Source organism: Diceros bicornis, chromosome 24 (genome assembly GCF_020826845.1).
Source record: "Diceros bicornis minor isolate mBicDic1 chromosome 24, mDicBic1.mat.cur, whole genome shotgun sequence".
NCBI classification, from domain to species: domain Eukaryota; kingdom Metazoa; phylum Chordata; class Mammalia; order Perissodactyla; family Rhinocerotidae; genus Diceros; species Diceros bicornis.
In genome coordinates, this window is record NC_080763.1 from 38,870,926 (window position 1) to 38,892,927 (window position 22,002).

At 43.2% G+C, this 22,002-nt stretch overlaps 1 protein-coding gene across 1 annotated transcript; it reads left to right on the top strand.

Moving 5' to 3' along the window:
- The first annotated feature begins 69 nt into the window (after nt 1-69).
- UBR7 (ubiquitin protein ligase E3 component n-recognin 7) lies at nt 70-16,870 on the top strand. Its single transcript, XM_058567594.1, has 11 exons — nt 70-256; nt 2,460-2,593; nt 3,054-3,114; nt 4,346-4,441; nt 6,503-6,556; nt 6,795-6,900; nt 8,131-8,339; nt 8,517-8,666; nt 9,747-9,909; nt 10,918-10,979; nt 14,582-16,870. The coding sequence occupies exons 1-11, from the start codon at nt 107-109 to the stop codon at nt 14,672-14,674; spliced, it is 1,278 nt and encodes a 425-aa protein (XP_058423577.1). The 5' UTR covers nt 70-106; the 3' UTR covers nt 14,675-16,870.
- Nucleotides 16,871-22,002: the final 5,132 nt, after the last annotated feature.

Sequence of the window (22,002 nt, forward strand, 5' to 3'; positions counted from 1 at the left end):
GGATTGGTTCCTGGGACTCAGGCCCCGCCTCCTCCGGCCACGCCCCCTCGAGGCCGCTTTTCCCGCCTCCGCAGGGACAGAGCGGCGGTCCTGGTGACAGTTGAGCATGGCTGGAGCGGAGGGGCATGCTGGGCGGCAGTCGGAGCTGGAGCCCGTGGTATCGTTGGTCGACGTGCTTGAGGAGGACGAGGAGCTAGAGAACGAGGCGTGCGCCGTGCTGGGCGGCAGCGACTCCGAGAAGTGCTCCTACTCGCAGGTGGGCGCGCGGCCCGGGCGTGGTCTCCCCCGGGCTCCGCTGAGCCTCCTTTTCCCGACCGGACTTGCCCTGTTCCCGCCTGCCGCGGCCCGGCTCCCCCGTGCTGGTGCGGGGCCGCCGTTCTTCGTAGGCTCCCCCATGCCAGGCCCAGCTGCCCTTTTACCCTCAGCCCCTGGGCCCCCTTTCTCAGCCCCTGTCCAGCAGAAGCCCCCTCGTCCATCGGTCTGCCTCCGTCCGGCCCCTCAGGATTCCCGAGGCTCTGGCCCTGGAGCAGCTGCTCTGTCCTTCCTCTCCCGTTTCTTCTCGGCGCCCGGCTGCTTTTTACGAAACCATCCCCGTGACCTCTCACAATTCAGACATCTTTGTCCCTACTTTTCCGATCCTAAGAGTATTTATTGGGAACCGAATGGGAGAGTGAAAGCAGAGTTAAAGGAGAAAGGTCTGGATTTGAAAATCTCCCTGTGTGGGCTGGGCTCCTTGACAGCTAGTTCCTCTGCAATTTAGTTTGACAAGTGCTAGCTGGTAGCTTTTTGGCGAGACGAAGCAAGTACTGTGTCTGGCTGCCGTCTGCCCCCCATGGGGATGGACCTGAACCAGGACAGCAGGTGGCACTGGCAAAAGAGGAGAGGGGAAGAGGGAAGGAGCTACTTGAAGAGGAAATTTGGCACTTGGAAGATGTGAACAAGGATTTGAGGGGGTGTGATGTAGTGTTTGGTGACTCATCCGATATTTCTAGGTACAAAAATGGAGAAAGGTGGGTAGAAGAAAACTAACAAGGGATGAGAATTGGTAGGAGGAAGAATGTTACTTTCCAGGGGGGTGGAGTGGAACATTGGGGGATGAGGAGAGAGACTTGGGGTCATTATGTGATGTGGACTGAGATCATAATACCAGTTGTCACCATTGGCCAGTCAAGCTTACACTGCCAAATGGTTAGATTTTTGAAAGCACCTGGTATCTAGAGATAGTCCCAGGTGTTGGCTGGTATTTTAAAACGTTTGGTCACCACCAAAACAACTTTTTCTCTGCTTTCCTTTTTTAAAAAAAGCCTGTACATGAGCTATTTTTGAAATGTAGTTAGCTTTGTAAAACAGACTTCCTTAACGTTTTCGTTTTTTATTGTAGGAAAATGTATGGAAAATTACACAGAACATGTGTAGGGCTTGAAAAACAAACACACATATGCAGTTACCTACCACCCAGATCAAGAAATAGAACATTACTGGCATTCCAGAAGCTTCCTTGTGTCTCCCTTCTTCCTAGAGGAGGGTAACCATTGTCAAGATTTCTAAAAGTTTTGCCTGTTTTTCCTTCAGCTTTTTATTTTGAAACATTTTAAATCTACAGATAAGTTGAAACACCTTTGTACCTCTTACACATATTCACTTTTTAACATTTTACCACATTTGTTTAATCTTTCTCTTCTTCGTAATATACTATTTCCTGCTGAACCATTTGAAAATAAGTTGCAGATATCATGACACTACACTTCTAAATACTTCAGCATGCATCTCCTAAATATCAAAGGGATTCTTTTTTTTTGTGTGAGGAAGATTAGCCCTGAGCTAACATCTGATGCCAATCCTCCTCTTTTTGCTAAGGAAGATTGGCCCTGTGCTAACATCCGTGCCCATCTTCCTCTATTTTATATGGGATGCCGCTACAGCATGGCTTGACAAGCGGCACCTCGGTGCGCACCCAGAATCTGAACCAGCAAACCCTGGGCCGTCGAAGCAGAGCACTAGAACTTAACTGCTACACCCTCAGGCCAGCCCCTCAAAGGGATTCTTTTAATGCATTGATTTTCTCTTTGGTGGAATCACAGCATTTTCCGAAATTAAAGTGTGGTGTTCCTTACATAAACCTACACACATTCTCCTACATTTTCATGTGTTACAGTCACTAAACAGACCTGCTTATTCATAGCTGACTGAGAATATTAAACTTCCTATCACTTTAAGAAAAAATTGTATGAAAACAAGCACTAATGTAGTAAATATATAGTGATCTGAAACATGCAACAATGTTTTGGTACTCTCTCGTGTAAGCTTTCTTATTAGTCTTAGTGGTTTTTACAGGAAGATCTTGACCACACATAATCTGATTTCAGTTACTTCTCAGATCACATTATGGGTATTAGGTAACCATGCCATATTTAATTAATTTATTCTCTCTCTTTTTCCATTTTGGGGCTGTCTTTTAGGGCTCAGTAAAGAGACAAGCACTGTATGCCTGTAGTACTTGCACTCCAGAGGGAGAAGAACCGGCAGGAATTTGCCTAGCTTGCAGTTATGAATGCCATGGAAGTCATAAACTATTTGAACTATACACAAAAAGGTAAAGACAATTAGAGATTGGTGCTGAATGCTTTTTAAATGTTTAGATTCTTTCCAAGCTGCATTTTTTTCTTAATCTTGCTTTTCCATTCAAAGTAATTGTGCACGGGTAAAATTTAATGTAATTGTCTTATATAGTATAATTGGACAGAAGAGTTTTTCCAGAGGGCTTTTTAAAATACAATTATGGAACAAACTGAAACTACTCATCCTTCTATGCCATTATTTTACTCGTGTAAGTTACAGATATTTGTCTTTATGCATGTTAATTTCAAGAATTATTAAATCTTTTATCGTTATGTGCTTGGAGAAATTCCAAATTGGATACATGAACAGCAACCAAGGCCACTTTTTAGATCCCAAAAATGAGTTGAAAGGGAAGAGACTATGATATGAACTTAAAGAGTAGGTCATTAGATTTAAAAGAAAAATTAAAATTGGCTCTTCCTCCTTTGTTTCAGAAATTTTCGTTGTGATTGTGGAAACAGCAAGTTTAAAAATTTGGAATGCAAATTATTTCCTGTAAGTAAGCACTGTAACTATAGATGCATTGAAAGTAGCTGAGATTGATATTTGCCAGAGTGGGTAAAAATCAAATATTTTCCACAAAGGAAGTTCTTATGCTTATTCTTGGCAAATGGGCAAATCAATATTAGACTGTATTCCAGTTTTTATCCTGTTGGAAAGCTAAGTAACCTGTTCAGAGCCTACAGTATAGATTGTAATTAATATGAAAGGTTTGGGCGAATGTTCTTTGAAGTGATTCAGGTTTAGTTATGTTGATTGTACTCATGCTCTAGGACTTTTAAAGCAGAGGGTATGACTAAAAATTGAATAAATATGGGGCCGGCCCCGTGGCTTAGCGGTTAAGTGTGTGCGCTCCGCTACTGGCGGCCCGGGTTCGGATCCCAGGTGCACACCGACGCACATCTTGTCCGGCCATGCTGGGGCAGCATCCCACATACAGCAGTTAGAAGGATGTGCAACTGTGACATACAACTGTCTACTGGGGCTTTGGGGAGAAAAAGGGAAAAAAAGGAGGAGGATTGGCAACAGATGTTAGCTCAGGGCCGGTCTTCCTCAGCAAAAAGAGGAGGATTGGCATGGATGTTAGCTCAGGGCTGATCTTCCTCACAAAAAAAAAAAAACTGAATAAATAATTTGATAATAATGAATATGGGCTAGTTGCACACAGGAGTTTTTACTGCTTTTTGGCTAATAAAAACTATGCTTATATGATAAGTTTTAGTGAAATAACAGAAATGAAAGAGAAAGTAAGGGATTTTGCATTGTTCGATCATAATTGCCAAAACTGTCATGCTTTTCCCCTCCTTTGAAACTTATTTTTAGGCAATTTTCTTGCCCGCTTTTTACCTCCTGGTAACCTGGGAGCTTTGGCTTTCACAGCTGGGCATTAAGAAGCGCTTTCAAATTCTAGGCCAACATCAGTTTACATAGGTTGATAATTAATTAATACTTATAGTTAACTTGTGTCACCATTTTATTAAATGGGTGTATTCGGTTTCCCCCAATTGCTACAAAGAAGTTACAAAAAATAAATTTTATTTTTGCCCTGTATCCTGGAAAAAGTATCCCTTTAATAGGCGTGAATTTTTTGTACTTTGAAAGTTAAAGACCAGCTCCTGGGGGGAAGATATTTAATGCAGAAATTTACTGAATGCATAAATTTCATGATGCCTGAAATTATAGTTAAAATCAGAACATATTATATATTGAAATTAATATCTTACAGGACAAAGCAAAGACAAATTCTGGCAATAAGTACAATGACAACTTTTTTGGATTGTACTGCATTTGCAAGAGACCTTATCCTGATCCTGAAGATGAGGTAAGAGCATTGGGGGCTGACACCTGGGACTGTGTCATCTCTGCCTTTGCTCCACAGCACCTTTCATTTCTGGGCCTCTGTAGCTGATCAGGAGGGATTTGGGGATTGTGAAAGGATTCAAGGTTTATTCCTTCCTATGAATCGGGGCTGGATCTGTAACTGGTACAGATCTCAACTGTTCTCATTCTTACATCACGAGAATGAAATATTGGACAGGACTTGCCCAAGGCCAGGACCTTTTTCCTTCCCCTCCCTGTTTGCCTACCTGCCTGCTCTACTCCTCCAAACACTTTCCCAAAAATGACCTTTGACTTCTTGCGTCCCTGGAAGAAAAGCAATGGAGTGTGCAAACTGGATCCTCTTAGAAATTTCAACTAGAAGTACACACAAAATTTAAAAAGAGTTTTTCTTCTTCCTCACTGCTGCACCTTCTTACCTCCCAGGTGTAACCAGTGTTAATACGTTTTGATGTATATATTTTTAGACCTTTTTCTGTACACATATAAGTGTTTGAGGGAATGTGTATTTCAATTTGTAGTTTCCTTTTCTTTTAACAAAAGTGAAAATTCTATACATTCACTTCTGCAACCTGCTTTGCTCACTTATCAGTATATCATAGACATCCTTCCATGTTAAACAATGCAGTCTACCTTGTTCTAATCAGAGTATTCCGTAATTTGACATGCCATAAGTTAGTTACCTGAGTGTTCTTCCATAGCAGAATGGTGGTGTCTGATTTTTCAGTATTATAAAGAAAGCTGCAGTGAACATCCTTATACAGTAATACAACTGAGTATACTCCTGCAAGTATTTATATAGAACAGAAACCTAGAGGTAGAATTGATGGATCAATGGATATTTGTATTTAAAATTGTGATCTGTGAAAAGCGTTCAGCCACCAACAGTATGTGATAGTGTTTTTTCCCCAACACTCTTGTCATCCCTATGTATCCCCATTCTTTTAAAATTTTGCCACTCTAGTCGATGAAGAACGGTATTTTTAAAAAATTTTCCTTTCTCTGATCATGAGTGAGGTTATGCATCTTTTCATGAATTTATTGGACATTTGTAATAACGTTCTATCTGAATTGTCCTTTCGTATCCTTGGCCCATATTTTGATTGGGTTGGGTTTTGTTTATGTATTTACTGATTTGAAGGAGTCTTTTTGTATTTAGAGAAATTAGCCTCTGTCTTCTTTCTTGCTTTCTAGTTGTCTTGGAATTGTAATTATTGAACCAAATTATGTAGAGGAACAAATTGAAGATATCTTTGAGTTAACAAAGATAAAACCTTAAAACTGGATATTTTAAGGTATGGGGTAAAGTGTTATAACACTGTTGAATCAAAAGACAGAAAAAATAAGATGGTGAATAAATTGATCAAGGCAGAAGAAAGAATAAAACTGCTATTTATATATATATATAAAGCACTTTTTTTCCTTTAAGAAACCATTATAGCGAAAGGACAGAACAAAGTTGGAATGTTAATCAGTAGATATGAAAGCCTTGGAATAAAAGGAAAATCATTCTAAAAATAGTCTATGCCCTTTGGTATATAATTTTCCTAGGGCCAGAATCTTATTAGTTAATTAATTAATTCAAATTAGGGAAGCTGTTTTGTCCATATTATCAAGATTTTGCTTGTAACATTTACTTTTCAGTTACTCAGCACCATGGTGTGGTAAAAAGTCCCAGTTGCCACATTCTGGATTGGTCAATTCATATTACCTCCCTGGGCCTGGGTTTATGTATAAAATGAGAATATATTACTTATTTATGAAGTTTTGTGAGAATCAGATATTAAGTAACTGATGTGAAAGAACTTTGATAGTTGCTTACAAAGTGCTTTTCTCAAATGTAACACCAGTTCGTGTGGAATGAACTTCTTTGGCCCCTTGATCCACTGTTTCTCCCTGTCCCCTTGACTGCTGACATGTGGATAGTGTTCTCACAGATTTGGTAGAGAATTATTTAATATCTAATTGTACTGTGTGCCAGATTTACTTCTGTGTCCCAGGATTCACTGTAATCATTAACATATGAACTGCTTTTCTGTGTTAGATTCCAGATGAGATGATCCAGTGTATAGTCTGTGAAGACTGGTTCCATGGAAGGGTAAGGAAAGCTTTTCCCTTTTAAAGCCGTTGTCTTCACAAGAAGAGAAAAGATCTTTTTTTTTTGTATTGTGTTATATTTTACATTATAATTACTCTTCTAAAAATCAATTATAAAGATGTCAGTGTACTCTTGCAATATTTGTTTGTGTACTCTTGCAATATTTGTTTATGAAAGAGTGAGCATTTTAGACCACTTGGAAATTACAAGAAAAATATTGGGTTTTCTGTATTCACAGCATCTTGGTGCCATTCCCCCTGAGAGTGGGGACTTCCAAGAGATGGTGTGCCAGGCTTGTATGAAACGCTGCTCTTTCTTGTGGGCTTATGCTGCGCAATTGGCAGGTAGGTGTCTCTGGAGTTGGTGTGCCACAGAGTTGTGCTTGTGAAATTGTGTGTTCAGTCGAGAATTTTTAGCAATTACTTTTAACTAGACTCTGAGGTATACAAAAATGTGTAAGATATGTTTCTTGCCCACAAGGTGCTTGTAGATTGGTTGGGAGACTACCAAGAACAAATCTGTACTTAAATGGCATGGTGCAGAGTATGGATGAGACCAGAATTAGAGAAAATGAAGGAGGCAGTTTTTGAATGGGACTTCGAGAGATAAATAGAACTCAAAGAAGTGTAAGACATGCTATGGTTGGGCAGGGGCTGGTAGGTTGTATAGTATGTTACCTGGTGCTTTTATTATACACTAAGAAGTGACCCAAAACAACTAATCAGCAGTGAATGGTCTTGAGGCATTAAATATTTTATTTTGTTGGTAACACTATATATATTTCTTAATTTATTTTTCAAGTGGCAGTTACTCATCATATCTGCTGCTCTGGCCTCATAATTTCTTGCCCTTCTCACCTTTAGGGAATACTTCACCATACAAACCAGAAGCAGCAAGCCATACCTAAGATCTCATCCTGTGCTTTTGATTAGTCTCAGAATTCTTAAACCTGGTGCTCCCTCCTTCTGTTCTTATCCTCGCCACTTCTCTCTCTGACTTTGCACTGGACCTGTATATAGTTCTCATTCATTGGATTCTCTTAATTGATCTTCCCGCTCCTCTTCATTTCCTTTCCTGTCAGCAGATGGCTTCATCTCCTTTTAAATTGAAATGCCACCATGCAACATGAGCTTCCTTATCATTTCTCTTCTCTCCTTTGTAGTATTTATGCTTCTCTACCCATCCTTTTTGATTTCCTCCTTGCATAAAGGAAAGCTGGTGGTTTTTTCAAAACTACCCCACTCACTGTTTTTGCAGTTAACTCTCTTTCTACTGCCCCTTGCTTCTTGAGGTGTCCCATCTCTCTTTAACGTCTGTGGTATTTTTCTTTCTTTTTTACATAGAAAGTGCTTAAGTAGTGATTGATATTTGTAAATGAACTGTTCAATTATGTGAACTCTTTGGATTAGGCAGGCAGAACCTAAAAAAGTGTTGATATTTCCTTTCTCATTATTGCAGAGATTAAGGTTGGCTTTCTCTTTTCCAGATTCTGAAATATTTTTTAATCAGACCAAGTGCTTTCGTTGTCTAAGGGTCTGTGGATATGTGTGTGTGTGTTTTCATTGAACCCACAGTAACCAAAGTATCTGCTGAGGATGATGGGTTGGTGCTGAATGTTGATGGAATTGGTGATCAGGAAGTTATCAAACCTGAAAATGGAGATCATCTAGATAGTACCCTCAAAGAGGATGTTCCAGAACATGGAAAGGATGCTGTCAAAGAAGTTAAAGCAGAGCAGACTAACGAACCATGTACCAGCTCTAGTTCCGAATCTGATCTCCAGGTAACATATGAAATGTGAGCCATAAGAGAAATAAAACTTAAGCAAAATTAATTCTGTAAGCTCTGTGGCTTTGGATTTCAGTTGTACCCTCTGCCTAAAGAAATCCCTTTACAAAATCTGAACTGTGAAAGCTATGATAGTTAAAAAAATACCCTTCAAAACTTAATTGTATTTCAGACGGTGTTTAAGAATCAACATCTCAACACAGAGTCACAGCCTGGCTGCAGACTTCAGGAGCTTAAAGCTAAGCAGTTTGTAAAGAAAGACACTGCCACCTATTGGCCCCTGAACTGGCGTAGCAAGTTATGTACCTGCAAAGACTGTATGGTGAGTAAGTACCTGATCAAGTTCAATGTTAGCATGTTTTGTGGAATGATGCCTAAAATAAGAACATCTGGGGTCCGGCCCCGTGGCGTAGCGGTTAAGTGCTCGCACTCCACTGTTGGCGGCCCGGGTTCTGATCCCGGGCGCGCACCTATGCACTGCTTGTCAAGGCATGCTGTGGAGGCATCCCATATAAAAAAAAAAGTGGAGGAAGATGGGCATGGATGTTAGCCCAGGGCCAGTCTTCCTCAGCAAAAAAAAGAGGAGGATTGGCATGGATGTTAACTCAGGGCTGATCTTCCTCACCAAAAAAAAAATAAATAAAAAATAAAATAAGAACATCTGAAAAGTTTATTTATGAAATTGATGTTAGAGAACTTAAAAAAATTTTATGTTAAGCAAATTTATGAAATAATATTTGCAATCTGAATGCTTGTAGAAGAAATTAAGAATTATGCAATACTTTTTATTTACTTATCTTCAGTTAGTGTAAAATAGCAATTCTTAGCTTTTTTATAAATCATAGGTTAAGGGGCCGGCCCAGTGGCGCAAGTGGTTAAGTGCGCGTGCTCCGCTGTGGCAGCCCAGAGTTCGCCGGTTTGGATCCTGGGCGCGCACCAACACACTGTTTGGCAAGACGTGCTGTGGCAGCGTCCCATATAAGGTGGAGGAGGATGGGCACGGATGTTAGCCCAGGGCCAGTCTTCCTCAGCAAAAAAAGAGGAGGATTGGCAGATGTTAGCACAGGGCTGATCTTCCTCACAAAAAAATCATAGGTTAATTTATATTAATTTATATCATAGAATTGCTTGGAAACACAAATTGCTTGAAAGTTACAGTAAGTCAATGGTTTTCAAATAAAGACCTCTTAGACCACACAATATCTACTAGGAAGTTGGGAGATTTCTAAAAGAGATTTGGGCAAAAAGAATAAATAATTCAAGCAACTCTGTGCTGAAAGGCTCAGGTTTTTCTGGCACTTAATCTAAAAAAAATTAAATAAATTTTTAGTGCTTCTCATGAGGTTAACTTTCTGAGAATGACATACAGTTCTAATGGGGAAACTGGTTTTATTTTTTAAAGAAAATGTATGGCGATCTAGATGTCCTGTTCCTGACAGATGAATATGACACAGTTCTGGCTTATGAAAACAAGGGCAAGGTCGACCAGGCGGCTGACAGGAGGGACCCTCTGATGGACACCCTGAACAGCATGAACAGAGTCCAGCAAGTGGAACTGATTTGTGGTAAATACTGTTTGAGTGTGAAAATTCATAAAGTTTCCTTCACTATTGAAAAAAAAAATATATATATATATAAGGAGGACAACTAATGCCTATATTTTAATTTCATACAAAGAAAGTTTAAACTTGGATTTATACAGTAGACCTCAGCTACATTTGCTTAATTGTAATGTTGCTGGGGATTTAGCCTGTATTACCGTTTAATCAGGGTGATATGCTAGAATAATTACATTCTTGAGAAACCACAACGTGCTATTTTGACTAAGGGTGGATGTAGGAGTAACGAATATTAGAAAGTCCATTTCTTTTTCCATCCATTGAAATAATTTTCATTGAGCATTACATGTCATCTTTTTGAGCAAAACATGTCATTGTCTTGACAGTTCTTGAGGTTGCTTCAGTGGTTCAGAGGAAGCCACTAGAGGGGAAAATTCATTCATTGTGGGCTTTTACGGTTTTTCCCCCAGTATGCCCAGCTTCTTTTAGTGATTTCTATCTCGGCCAGTTTCTGCTCGGATGTCATTACCTTTGTGCCCCTTGTATGGCATGGGTCATTTCTGGCTTTTATTTGTAACTATTTCATTAATTTCCTTTTGCCTTCATTAGGCTAAATGCTTTTCGAGGCTGGAGGCTGCATCTAAAACATTTCTGTAGCCCTCAAGATGCCTCGTACATAATATAAACTGTTGAGTGAGTTCACGAGTTTTAAAACTTAATGTTTGACGAGTGCAAGGTTATTTCAAGTATTAGAATTCCAGAGAGATAGGAAATCCTTTAAAAAATTCTTAGCTAATCTTTTTGAGAGTGAGGATATTTCTGTTTTTTAATGAAAAAGGGTCCCAGATATCAAAATGAAAGAATTTGAGAGAAATTGGGAACAAGTTTTTATGCAGCTTTCACTTAGAAATTTAAACTATTAACATACTCAAATGTCAACGGTAAAGAAATATTTTGTTTCTGAAAGCAAATGGCTTATCTAAAGTTTAAGTCCTTTTTTTGTTGTTGATTTAGAATATAATGACTTGAAGACTGAACTTAAAGACTATCTCAAGAGATTTGCTGATGAAGGCACGGTATGTTGAGTTAAAGAATTTTAATCATAGCCCTGTATGTTTTGAATAAACTGTTCATTTTCTTTGATGAAAAAAATGACTGTGCATCTTAAACTGGATACTGGAGAGTTTAGTGCAGGCAGAGCTAAGAGAAATCAATCGGAGGCGGTGAAGCACCAGCGGACTGGCCACAGTGGGAGTCCTTCCCAACCCTGGGGTGGAAGGGATGAGGGCCGGAGCAGTCACACAGGATCTGGAGAGAGGAGTCATAGTCTAGGAGAGCGCCATTGGATCAACCCTACTGATTCTGCCCATCCTGACCTTCAAGCAAGGATCCCTGAGGAGAAAGGAAAAATGACCAGGCAGGAAAAAATGAAATCCAGACCCCTTTTCTGGGATTTTGGGTTCTATAGTTTAGAATAAAAGAACTTTATCATTGGAGGCTAAAACATTTCTCTTGCTGGTTAAGAGAGCCTAGATACTTTAAAGGGTCACATTGACTCTACGATATGTAATGTTTTAAAACAGTCTTCCAGATGAGTTTACAATACTTCCTAGCTCTTTACTACTCCTATGTTGGACAGAATTTTTTTCTAAAATACCTTTCTGGGGGCTAGCCCCGTGGCTTAGCGGTTAAGTGCACGTGCTCCGCTACTGGGGGCCTGGGTTCGGATCCCGGGCGCGCACCGACCCACTGCTTGTCCTGCTGTGCTGAGGCAGCATCCCACATATGGCAACTAGAAGGATGTGCAACTATGACATACAACTATCTACTGGGCCTTTGGGGAGTAAAAGGGAAAAAAAAAAAGAGGAGGATTGGCAATAGATGTTAGCTCAGGGCAGGTCTTCCTCAGCAAAAAAAAGAGGAGGATTGGCATGGATGTTAGCTCAGGGCTGATCTTCCTCACAAAAAATAAATAAATAAATAAAAATAAAATACCTTTCTATCTTCCAAAGGCAGATATAAAACAAAATTTAACTTTTCTTTCCATGGCCTAAGGTTGTTGTTATAGACAGTTAAATGTTTTGCTCTGCTACAGCCAGACATAGAAATCAAGTCAGACGTGGTCTGACGGATACTCCGGAAGTGCCCTGAGACTTGCTGTCTTGGAAGGAGTCTCTACCAGCCTACTTTAGGTCATTTTCTTCTTTCTCAGAGAACTTGCAGCTGCCTGGACAGGGTCACAGTGCTACCTTTCTGCAAAACAAATTGTGATGTCAGAAGTTAAAAGAGCCTTCTCTTAAATAGTATCCTCATTTTTTAGAGAATGTTCTTCACTGTCACTATGAATGTCTTCCTCCTTCCCAGCAGTTCTTAAACTACAGTTATTTCTTGTTTCTGTTGCAAAGGCTAAATTCTGGTTAATGCAGACTCGTGCTTCTCTCTCACTAGAACTAAGAATGTTCATGGGTGTAACTGTTTTAACCTCTGCGCTATTAGTGGACATTCGAGGGTTTCAGATGTGTCAGAACACATGCTCTTGGCTCTGCTCTTCAGCCTCTGCTCTTGTACAGTTTGTCGTCACAGTGCTCTTTCTTAATTTTATTACACACAAACACTTAAAATCACATAAAAGAAAAAAATTAGGTGTTGTCTTTTTCCATTCACATCTGATACCATTTTATTCAGTCTTCGTATGTATCTTCAACATGTGGATCTTTGTTATCACTGGAGCCGCTCTTTATGATTCTTCATGAGAGAGGTTTTTTTATCTGATGTGATGATTTAAAACGACAGAAAAATATTATTTTTTATTGTTTGTTCCATGACATTACTAACTACATCTTTCCAAAAATAACAAACAAAAACCTTAAGTTGCCATAAGAGTTATCTGCTTTGGTTGTATTTGTCTGCAAAAGATAATGCTAATAAGTTCTAGATGTTCTCAGATGATGGACTGCCTTTTATTTAATGTTTGTGTCTGACTATTAAAAAAAACACTTAGAAACTACAGATTTTCTGCGACAAGCCGATCAAATGATTTATTATTGAACCCAAGTATTTTTTCTGTAACATTTCTACTCTGCATGTTGGCTGTGACCATGTGAGGGCGTCTAGAAACTAAAAATTGCACATTCTAATTTGTGTGCTTTCAGCTCTCCTCCCACAATATCCTGGCAGGAGAGATTTTTTTCCTTTTATTGCCTTTTAGTGTCTAATGTTTGTGATCCAAGGTAAGGATGGATCTTTCATAGTGGAACTCCCAAGTATCCTATTTATTGGCATTTTATAAGTGTAAATTTCCGAGCCTTTTAGCCAAGTACATTAAAGCTTTGAGCTGTAGTTATTTATCTCAGAATGTGTTAGCCATCTAGACTTTGAATCTGTTCGGCGTTCTCATTCCTCACCGGGTGACCAGCAGTTTTATTCTTGGTGCTTGTGAAACTGGTGTATTAGCTACTGGACTGTGGTGGAGAACGGACAAAATGTTCCGTTCTTCCATTGGGAGGATTAATAAGTAATTATCTCACCCCCAGAAAGTGATTCAAGTTAACATTCCATTTGCAGTTGTTAGCAGCACTTAACCCTGGGGAGGGAGAGGCGGGGGATTTCACTTTATACACAAGTATTTGTCCTCTTTCTTACTTTCTCTTTTTCTCTCTCTCCCTCTTGCTCACAGGCATTGACGTGCTTTCTTTTTCTCTCTCTCTCCCTCTCCCTGCCCCACCTTCATTCCTTCATGACAGTAAGCATGTGTTGCCTTTGTAATTAAAAAGTAAATTAATAAACCGTCTCTTGCGATTTCCGTAAACAGCTTTAGATCAGGTCAGCTGGCGTAGGCTCACTCTGGGGTGGGCAGGGTCTCCTTCCTGGTCGCCCAGTTTACTTTTTTATCCGTATTTTCCCTTTGTCTTCTTTTCTTATTTTTAATGCTTTATTTTGCTAATATCTTAAACACCTTTGTATGATGCTCCACTCCTTTTTCCTATAAAATGGAAGACAAATTTCTCATTTTTATTGCATAAAATGGATATTCCATTTACTAAAAGTAGTGCTGCCGTAGCTTTTTAGCTTTTACCAATTATTTTTCTGTTTATATAGCAAACATCTTTAATTTTGGAGTCTCCAAGAGGGAAAAGTTTTTTTGGTTCCTTTTTTCAGTAAAGGAGAAAACACAAATCTCAAAGCAAAACAGACTTTGTTTTCTGTGGGTGCTTATGCAGAGCTGGAGGACATCCCCAAAAGATGGCTGTGGCCGTGAGAGAGCAAACAGCAGTCTTAGGAGACTTTCAGGGGTCTCAGTTTTTTGCTGGCTCTGCCACTTTTCTTTTCAGCTAATATTTATTGAGAACTTTCTATGTGCCAGGCAGTGTTCTGCAGGCATTATATCTCATCCAATCTTCAATGACCCTGCTTTTATCTCAGTTTGTTTGAGGAAACTGAGGTAGGTGTGGAATCTATGCTCTGCACCATGATGCTCTTCTGCCTGGCTGTGTGACTCTGCACAGGCCCCGCTCTGTGAGCCTGGATGAGCTCTCGTATAAAATGGAGATAGTAAATTAATTACACACTAAAATAATTCTTATCAGCAATATTGTTTGACTTTTTTGTGAATGTTATGACTGGTTATTGCTGTCCTGTGATGTAGTTCTCTTTCCTAACCTTTGCTTTTCATCAACAGGTTGTTAAGAGAGAGGACATCCAGCAGTTCTTTGAAGAATTTCAGTCAAAAAAGAGAAGAAGAGTGGATGGGATGCAGTATTATTGCAGCTAGAGTGGAGTGTGGTGCCTTCTCCTCCAGGCCAATGAAAATGCCGCTTACTGTTCCAGGAATAAAAGAGGCAGAGTTCACATTTGGTCCTCTTTCCGTCCTGTCCCTGGAGAGGCCTACTCCTCTGGCCTTGAGCTTCCTTCACTGTCAACTACAGTAGCCACAATGTTTATGCTGATTTCACAACCAGCATTCTTTCTGACTCAACTAAATGCAACTCATTCCACAGACTTCAGCTCCCCATCCCCCAGTCTATCCAGGGTTGTTTGCTTATAAGTTTTAAGATGTTTGATTTGGTTTTGAGAAAGTAAACTAGTCTCTTTTCTAATGATTTGTCCTTTAACTCCTGAATGTGTCTTCTCTGCCACAGAGCTGTTGTCTTCCAGGACCTGCTCTGTGGGGCATCGCAGAAGTTCTCTTCCTGTCAGCTAGAACCTCTATAGTCCCCTCACCTCTGTGATCCTGGTGCCTTGGGTCAAAGCTTCCTCAAGCCTGATCTGCTTCTTCTCACACATCCCTGCTCTCTGAGGTTTGGTCACACTTTGGAAGGGATCTTGGAACTTGTTTCCTCTGGGCCCAGCCTCCAGAGTAGCCAGAACTGATGGTTTTCTGGCCTGGATGACTGTCACAGGCAGGGAGCTTGGCTGATGGCAGGATTGAGGAAGCCAAACTTTGTTACAAATTTTACTAATAAATTTAAAGTGAAAATTTCATTCACAATTCTGCTGACACTAGAATATTAGAATTTCAGTACTGTAGTGCTCACAGTGCTTCCTGGGAGAAAATTTGCCAGTATACTAGTCCCTCTTCTGCTGCCTAAAAATAGACCGGGTACTACCCTGTGAAATCTTGGTGGTTTACAAAGTCCTCTGGATTTCTTTATATTATCAGGGATATTCATAAGCGTATATTAAAAACAGACCTATTTTGATATTGTTCTATTATGAAAATGTTATTAGAACCCCAATAAATTATTATTTTTCCCCTTAAATCTCTGCTGAAGAAAAAAGATACTGGCTTAGGTTCCTTGTAAGCAGCAGGGCCATGAGTGCCCTGTTTTGGAAGAGGCAGACTGGAAAAGATTCCGAACGAGGCCCTGGGCTGCATGAATGATGAGCTTTATGTATATAAACGTTAGTGTCCACAGCTGGTTCCCTAATGACTATGAGATCTTCTTTGGAAGAACCTCATAGAATGTTGTGTAAAACCCCATGTTTGAGGGGAAGTCCTTTCACTTGGTATGAAATCTCTTTAAAGACCCTCGGTCTCTGTGGAAAACACCTTCTGATGAACACAGAGCCCTCCGTTGCTCTCTCCCTCTGGAGGAGCGTGGTGTTTCCTACAATAATGACATACTGTGAGGTATGTGACTGTAAGCATTTGAGGCTTTGGGGCCACACATGTATCTTACTCCTTTGTGTGTGCAGCAGTCACTCCTGAGTGCCCACCGATCCCTGGAGGAGAGGAACTAGACTACAGCAAGTCAAGGCCTCAAAGAAATGGTCCAACCCATGTTTTTCTGCATCAAACCTCTAATTACAGATTCTCCTGGAGAGTGGTGTGTGGAGCTGGAAGGTCTTGTGGCCACAGGAGATGCTTGTGTGCCCCGAGCTGGCCTTGTAGAAAAGGGAAACAGGCTGAGTTGGAAAGCTCAGGGTGTCTTGGAGAGTTTGCAGTCCCCAGCTTGGGAACTCTTCCAGGTCTGAGGGGTTTTGAACCCCTCTGCAAGGTTGCACTAGCAGTGTACTGTTGTGGCCTGAAAGTTGATATCTTCTCAGACGTTTGATTTAACTACCAGAAAGTTCCTTACTTCTTGCGACAGGTCAGGACCAAGTCTCAGAGGCAATGCATTACTGTGCAGCACAATAATAGAAATCAGCCAGTGCTGAAGGGCTCGTCCTATGAAAGGTACTGTTCCTTCTCTTGCATCAACCAGAAAACCTCTTTTTTTTTACCTGTTGTTCACAACTAGTTTTCTTATTGACTATTGGACCGTCTCTTCTTGTAGAGACTGATTTTGGCCAACATGTGGCAGTTGATATTAATGCATGTTTTATGCGAAACAAGAATATGATATTAGTTGCTTTTAAGGAATTCTGGCATTGTATGTGCATTTTTGTAGAATTGTTACTGGACTTATAATTACATATTAACTCCAATCAGGTTTCTGTAAAATTTAAATAAAACCAATTCAAAATAGTGGCTTTTCAGATTGTTTGTAGTCGTATTTAAGTGTACACAGCCTCCCCTTGCAGGTTATGAGGAAGTGAGTAGAATGTGAGTATACTCCAGCAGCCGTTCCTGCCCCCGGTCCTGCTCAGGCGGAGGGACTGGTTCACTTCTCTCCTGCTGTTTGATAAGATGTGGCCTGATCTGAGGTCCCACCAGCAGAGCCCCTCACTCCCCGGGCTTTACAACACCCGGAGGGAGGTTCCATAATTCCCGTTGGGCCCAGATGAACGGGAGAACAGAGACATGGGCTTGGGTTGTGACTGATCGCAGTGTGTCCAGGCGCTGCCATGTGCAGATGGAGGGAGGGCTGGGAGCCCACAGTCCACGGACAAGATGAGGTGCACCTGCATGGTACCATTATTTCAAAATGTGAAAACACCCCAAAAAGCCAATGTGGAAGCCCATCTTTGGCCTCCTCCCCGCTCTTGCTTCCTTGGAAATTATTCAGTCTCTGGTTGTCCCCAGGGTGAGTTGAGCTCAGATGAAGGAAGTGCTCTACAGCCCTGCTGCTCATGTGTCTGAAAATTCAGGATTATGTCATCATCAGTGCAGGAACCCTGCAGCTCTCCCACCCCCCGCTAAAGGACCCTAGTGGAGCAGAAGAAAATTGAAAGAGCAATCCAAGTGATTATTGGACCTTGGCGGTGACCTAGTTCTGCCTCCCATGGAAGATGGGTGCGTTCTGGGAAAGGTGGGACGTACAAGAAACCAACGCAGCAGAGCTCCCAGGAGCCAGTGAGGCTGCCTCCCAATCAGGTCACCTTGAAGCAGCTGCCAGACACAAGCTTTGGTCTGAGAGGGCATCTGGCATTTGGCACTGGGCCAAAGCCATGGTGGTACCTCATTTGTCCCCCTGAACCACTGGGCATTAGATAGGTGCGTGCTCCAGACTTATGATCACAGGATCCCTAGGTGGGAAGGGACCTGAGAAGTCACTTCGCCTCACCTCCTCAAAGGACAGGAGTCCCCCTCACAGATGATCCTCACAGGGGGCTGTGCTGCTCTTGGCCACTCGGCTTCCATGCCTCCATGCTCTTGGTGGCAGTGCCCCAATTTTCAGTTAGCTCTCTGCCCCTCACTTGCATGCCATGTGATCTGAGGGGCATTGGCCACGCCTCTCTCCCAGCTGCCGGTATAAGTCTTGTGAGCACTGGAGGAGTCAGCCTCGGGAGAGAGTCAACACCTTGGAAGGCAAAGAGGAAAGAAAGAAACCAGGTCTTTGGTGCTTCAGGCCTTCAGCTGCTGGATTAAGCCTTGCTTGAAGCTTGTGCAACTAGTAGACTTTTCCATAGCAGAGAACACTTCTACGACTCTCTATCTTCTGCTTCTGAACACTTCTAGTAACAGAGTGCTCACTACCTCCTCACACGCACTCATTCCCTATTCTCCCAGTCTTGGTGTCTTTTACTGTGGAAAAAGGCTAGATGCTTCTTCTGGACTTTTCCATTGGCCTCCCATCCAAATCTGGGCTCTGGTCTTCTCCCAATGAGTCCTCTGGCAGGACTGAGGCTGTTCATGGTGCTCTCTAGCACCTGCTTAGCAACTTTGCCCTGACCCCCCACAGCACCTCCCACGTGGGGAAAGGGTCTCAGCTCCCTCAGGAAACCTCACCCCAGGTAGCAGGCCTAGTGCTATAAATAAAATGGGGCAACTCAGGAAAAAGTTGCTGCTTTAGACTCACAGGTGCACCTTCCCCACACACTTCATTCACAAAGCCGCAGAGTCAAGAGTCACTAATTCCATTCCCAGGTTCTCTTCTTGATCCATTTGCAGGTCAAATGCTGCTGATGGAGGCTCTCCTGCTCTCCTTTTCCTGCCTGGCATCCCCGCCCCTCAATGACCTCTTAGTCAAGGATGGAAAGATCGGAGACGTTCTGGTGTGGCTCATGTTGCAATGGTTATTTCCCTTTGTAAGAGCACTTAGCCCAGTCCATAATGATAGATTTGTGGGTTTATTTGCCTAATATCTGTCCTGACTATACCATCAATTCTGTGAGGCCGGGCACTGTCTCTGCAGCTCAGTATTACAGTGCTGGAAGCCGGCCTGCTGGCTGCCCCATGACGGGGGCTCCACTGTTTGTTAATACACGAAGGGGAGTGCTCATTCATGCATCCAACAGTCTGCTGGGCACAGCCACGAGCTGGAAGCTTTGTGTACACGATCTCATTTCATCCTCACAACGACCCTAAGAATATTATTGTCTACCCCCATTGTACAGATGTGGGATCTGAGGCTCCGAGAAGCTGAGGTTCCGCAGCTGGTCACTGGTGACTCCCAGAATCAAACGCACGCCCGCCTGATCCCAGGCCCTGCTTGTTCTACCCCACCAGTCCCGCCTCACTGAAGGGGGCACCCGGGAGCAGTTAAGAATCTCAGGGCAGGGTCGGCCCTGTGGCTTAGTGGTTAAGTGCTCGCGCTCCGCTGCTGGCGGCCCGGGTTCAGATCCCAGGCGCGCACCGACGCACCGCTTCTCCGGCCATGCTGAGGCCGCGTCCCACATACAGCAACTAGAAGGATGTGCAACAATGACATGCAACTATCTACTGGGGGGCTTTGGGGAAGAAAAAAAAAGGAGGAGGATTGGCAATGGCTGTTAGCTCAGAGCCGCTCTTCCTCAGCAAAAAGAGGAGGATTAGTATGGATGTTAGCTCAGGGCTGATCTCCCTCACAAAAAAAAAAAAAAAAAAAAGAGATACAGTTTTGGGCCGGCCCGGTGGCTTAGCGGTGAAGTGCGTGTGCTCCGCTGCTGGTGGCCCGGGTTCGGATCCCGGGTGCACACCGACGCACCACTTCTCCGGCCATGCTGAGGCCGCATCCCACATACAGCAACTAGAAGAATGTGCAACTATGACATACAACTATCTACTGGGGCTTTGGGGAAAAAAATAAATAAATAAAATCTTTAAAAAAAAAAAAAAAAAAAAGAATCTCAGGGCAGAAGTGAAGGAAGATGCTGATAGCTTTTGCCTCAATCACAGAATGTCATATTTTGCCCTGGGTTAAGAGGGACATCATTGACTCTTTTTTGGTTTTGTTTTGTTTTGGTAAATTAACTTAGACTTACATGACAGAACTGGACTCGCTTTCAGCATCCAACCCACTCCAGAGAGGTTTCTCTCAACCTCCCAAGAAATGTGACTCCAAGCGAGAGGCTGGGAAAGGAAGGTGATCCCAGAAGAAGAGTGCAGTGCCTTCGCCCGCCGGGAGTGTCATCCAGAAGAGAGGAGAGGGGAATGGTGGCAGCGAGGCAGCCAGAAGCAGGGTGAGGGGGGCTTGACTAGTGGTGCAGACTTGGATTAGGGCACAGCAGCCGCTTCGTGGCTGGAAAATGGAACTGCTGGGCTGTGGGAAGTAAAAGGAGGGTGTCGCCCCGCCCCATGGCTCAGGCCCCAGGCTCTGTCAGGCACAGGGACCGCTGTGGGCAGCAGAGCCCTGGGACCTCCCACTGGCGGTGGGCGGGGGCAGGCAGCTCCGTGGGAAAGAGGCCTGAGTTGGAGAGAGAAGCTGCTACTTACCAGCAACTCTGAGGCAAGGAGTAAATGAGTGAACATCCTTTCTAGATGGTGAGGCTTAACATGACTCCCAGTGGCCCTCACTTCCTTGCCTGTGACGAGGGCAGTGGTGCAGGGGGCAGTGAGAACTCCACTTATGAGGTTGGACAGACCTGCTCTCAGATCTCCAAGTTAGTCTCTGTGCCTCAGTTTCCTCATCTGCCACATCGGGGAATAATATTTATGCCCCTCACCGGGTTGTGGTGAGAATTAGGGGCCTGGCACAGAGTAAGTGCCCACTAAGTGTGAACCATTATTATTACCACTACGCAGGTAAGGAAACGGAGGCTGAGGAGCAGAGACGAGCCCCAGGTAACTGAGCAAGATGGTGCAGAGCCCAGGTCTCTTAATATGTATTCGATTCGCTGAGTTTTTTATAGAGGATGCCGAATCAGTGAAATAATCAGGGTGAAAATATTTTGTGGGGCCAGCCTGGTGGTGGAGCGGTTAAGTGCACGTGCTCCGCTGCGGTGGCCCGGGGGTCGCAGGTTTGGATCCCGGGCGCGCACCGACGCACCGCTCATCAAGCCATGCTGTGGCGGCGTCCCATATAAAGTAGAGGAAGATGGGCACGGACGTTAGCCTAGACCAACTCTTCCTCAGAAAAAAGAGGAGGCTTGGCATCAGATGTTAGCTCAGGGCTAATCTTCCTCACACACACACACACAAAAATATTTTGAAAATGAAAACATTCCACACCAAGTGCCCTGACGGCAGGGACTGTTCCTGTCTTCACCACTTTATCTGCAGCCAGGGCGCGGCATACAGGAGGCGCACAGTGAGTGTTTTTAAATGAACGAATGCACACCTCTACAGAACAGTGCGGTACCTCCACCATCCTGCCCTCTGCCTGGGGGGCAGCTGTTGTCATATTTAGCATTTGAACCTTTGTAACTCAGAGCGGGACTGAACCCAGGAGGTCATGTTTCCATAACCTTTGACCCTGCATCCTGTGTGTAAGTTCCCACCGAGAGCCCTGTGTGTTCTACAAACACAGGCGGGTCTCCCTGGTGGAGAAGCGGAAGGGCCTCATGGAAGAGAAGGGGCGAAGTGCTTGTCAACATGATGGAAGCCCTAGTCCCAGAAGGAAGCTTGCTGGGGGCTGGAGGCCCCTGCCCAAGGCCCCACCATGATTAACTGGGAGGCTGTTGACTTCCTGGAGCTCGTTGTGTGCGAGATATGGGGACATGGGTCCATCCGAGCCCATGGTGTCCAGGAAGACCACATGTCTGCTAGTGACTTGGGAGTCCTGGTACGAGACTGCGGGCTCTGGGGCCTCCACCTCCAGTTGTAGGCTGAGGCCGTGGACTAGAAGAGCTTGGGGACGGACAAAGGGTTCTGTGGTGGCACAGGGTAGGTTTGGGAGGACAGGGGAGGGGCTGGGTTGGGTAGAGGTACAGTGCTTGCTGGGCATTGGAGAGGAGCTGTTGTCAACGGGTCTGATGTCCAGGGCCCAAGGATGGGGATAGACTTGGGCATAATCAGCACCCTTGGTAATTGTAGCCATGGGGATGAATGAGCTCTTCTCCCGCGGGGAGGTGTGTGAA

Coding starts and splice junctions, on each gene's coding strand:
- UBR7 (XM_058567594.1), top strand. CDS start 107: ATGGCTGGAGCGGAGGGGCATGCTGGGCGGCAGTCGGAGCTGGAGCCC. Junction 3,115..4,345: donor TGGAATGCAAATTATTTCCT/GTAAGTAAGCAC, acceptor AATATCTTACAG/GACAAAGCAAAGACAAATTC. Junction 4,442..6,502: donor ATCCTGATCCTGAAGATGAG/GTAAGAGCATTG, acceptor TTTCTGTGTTAG/ATTCCAGATGAGATGATCCA.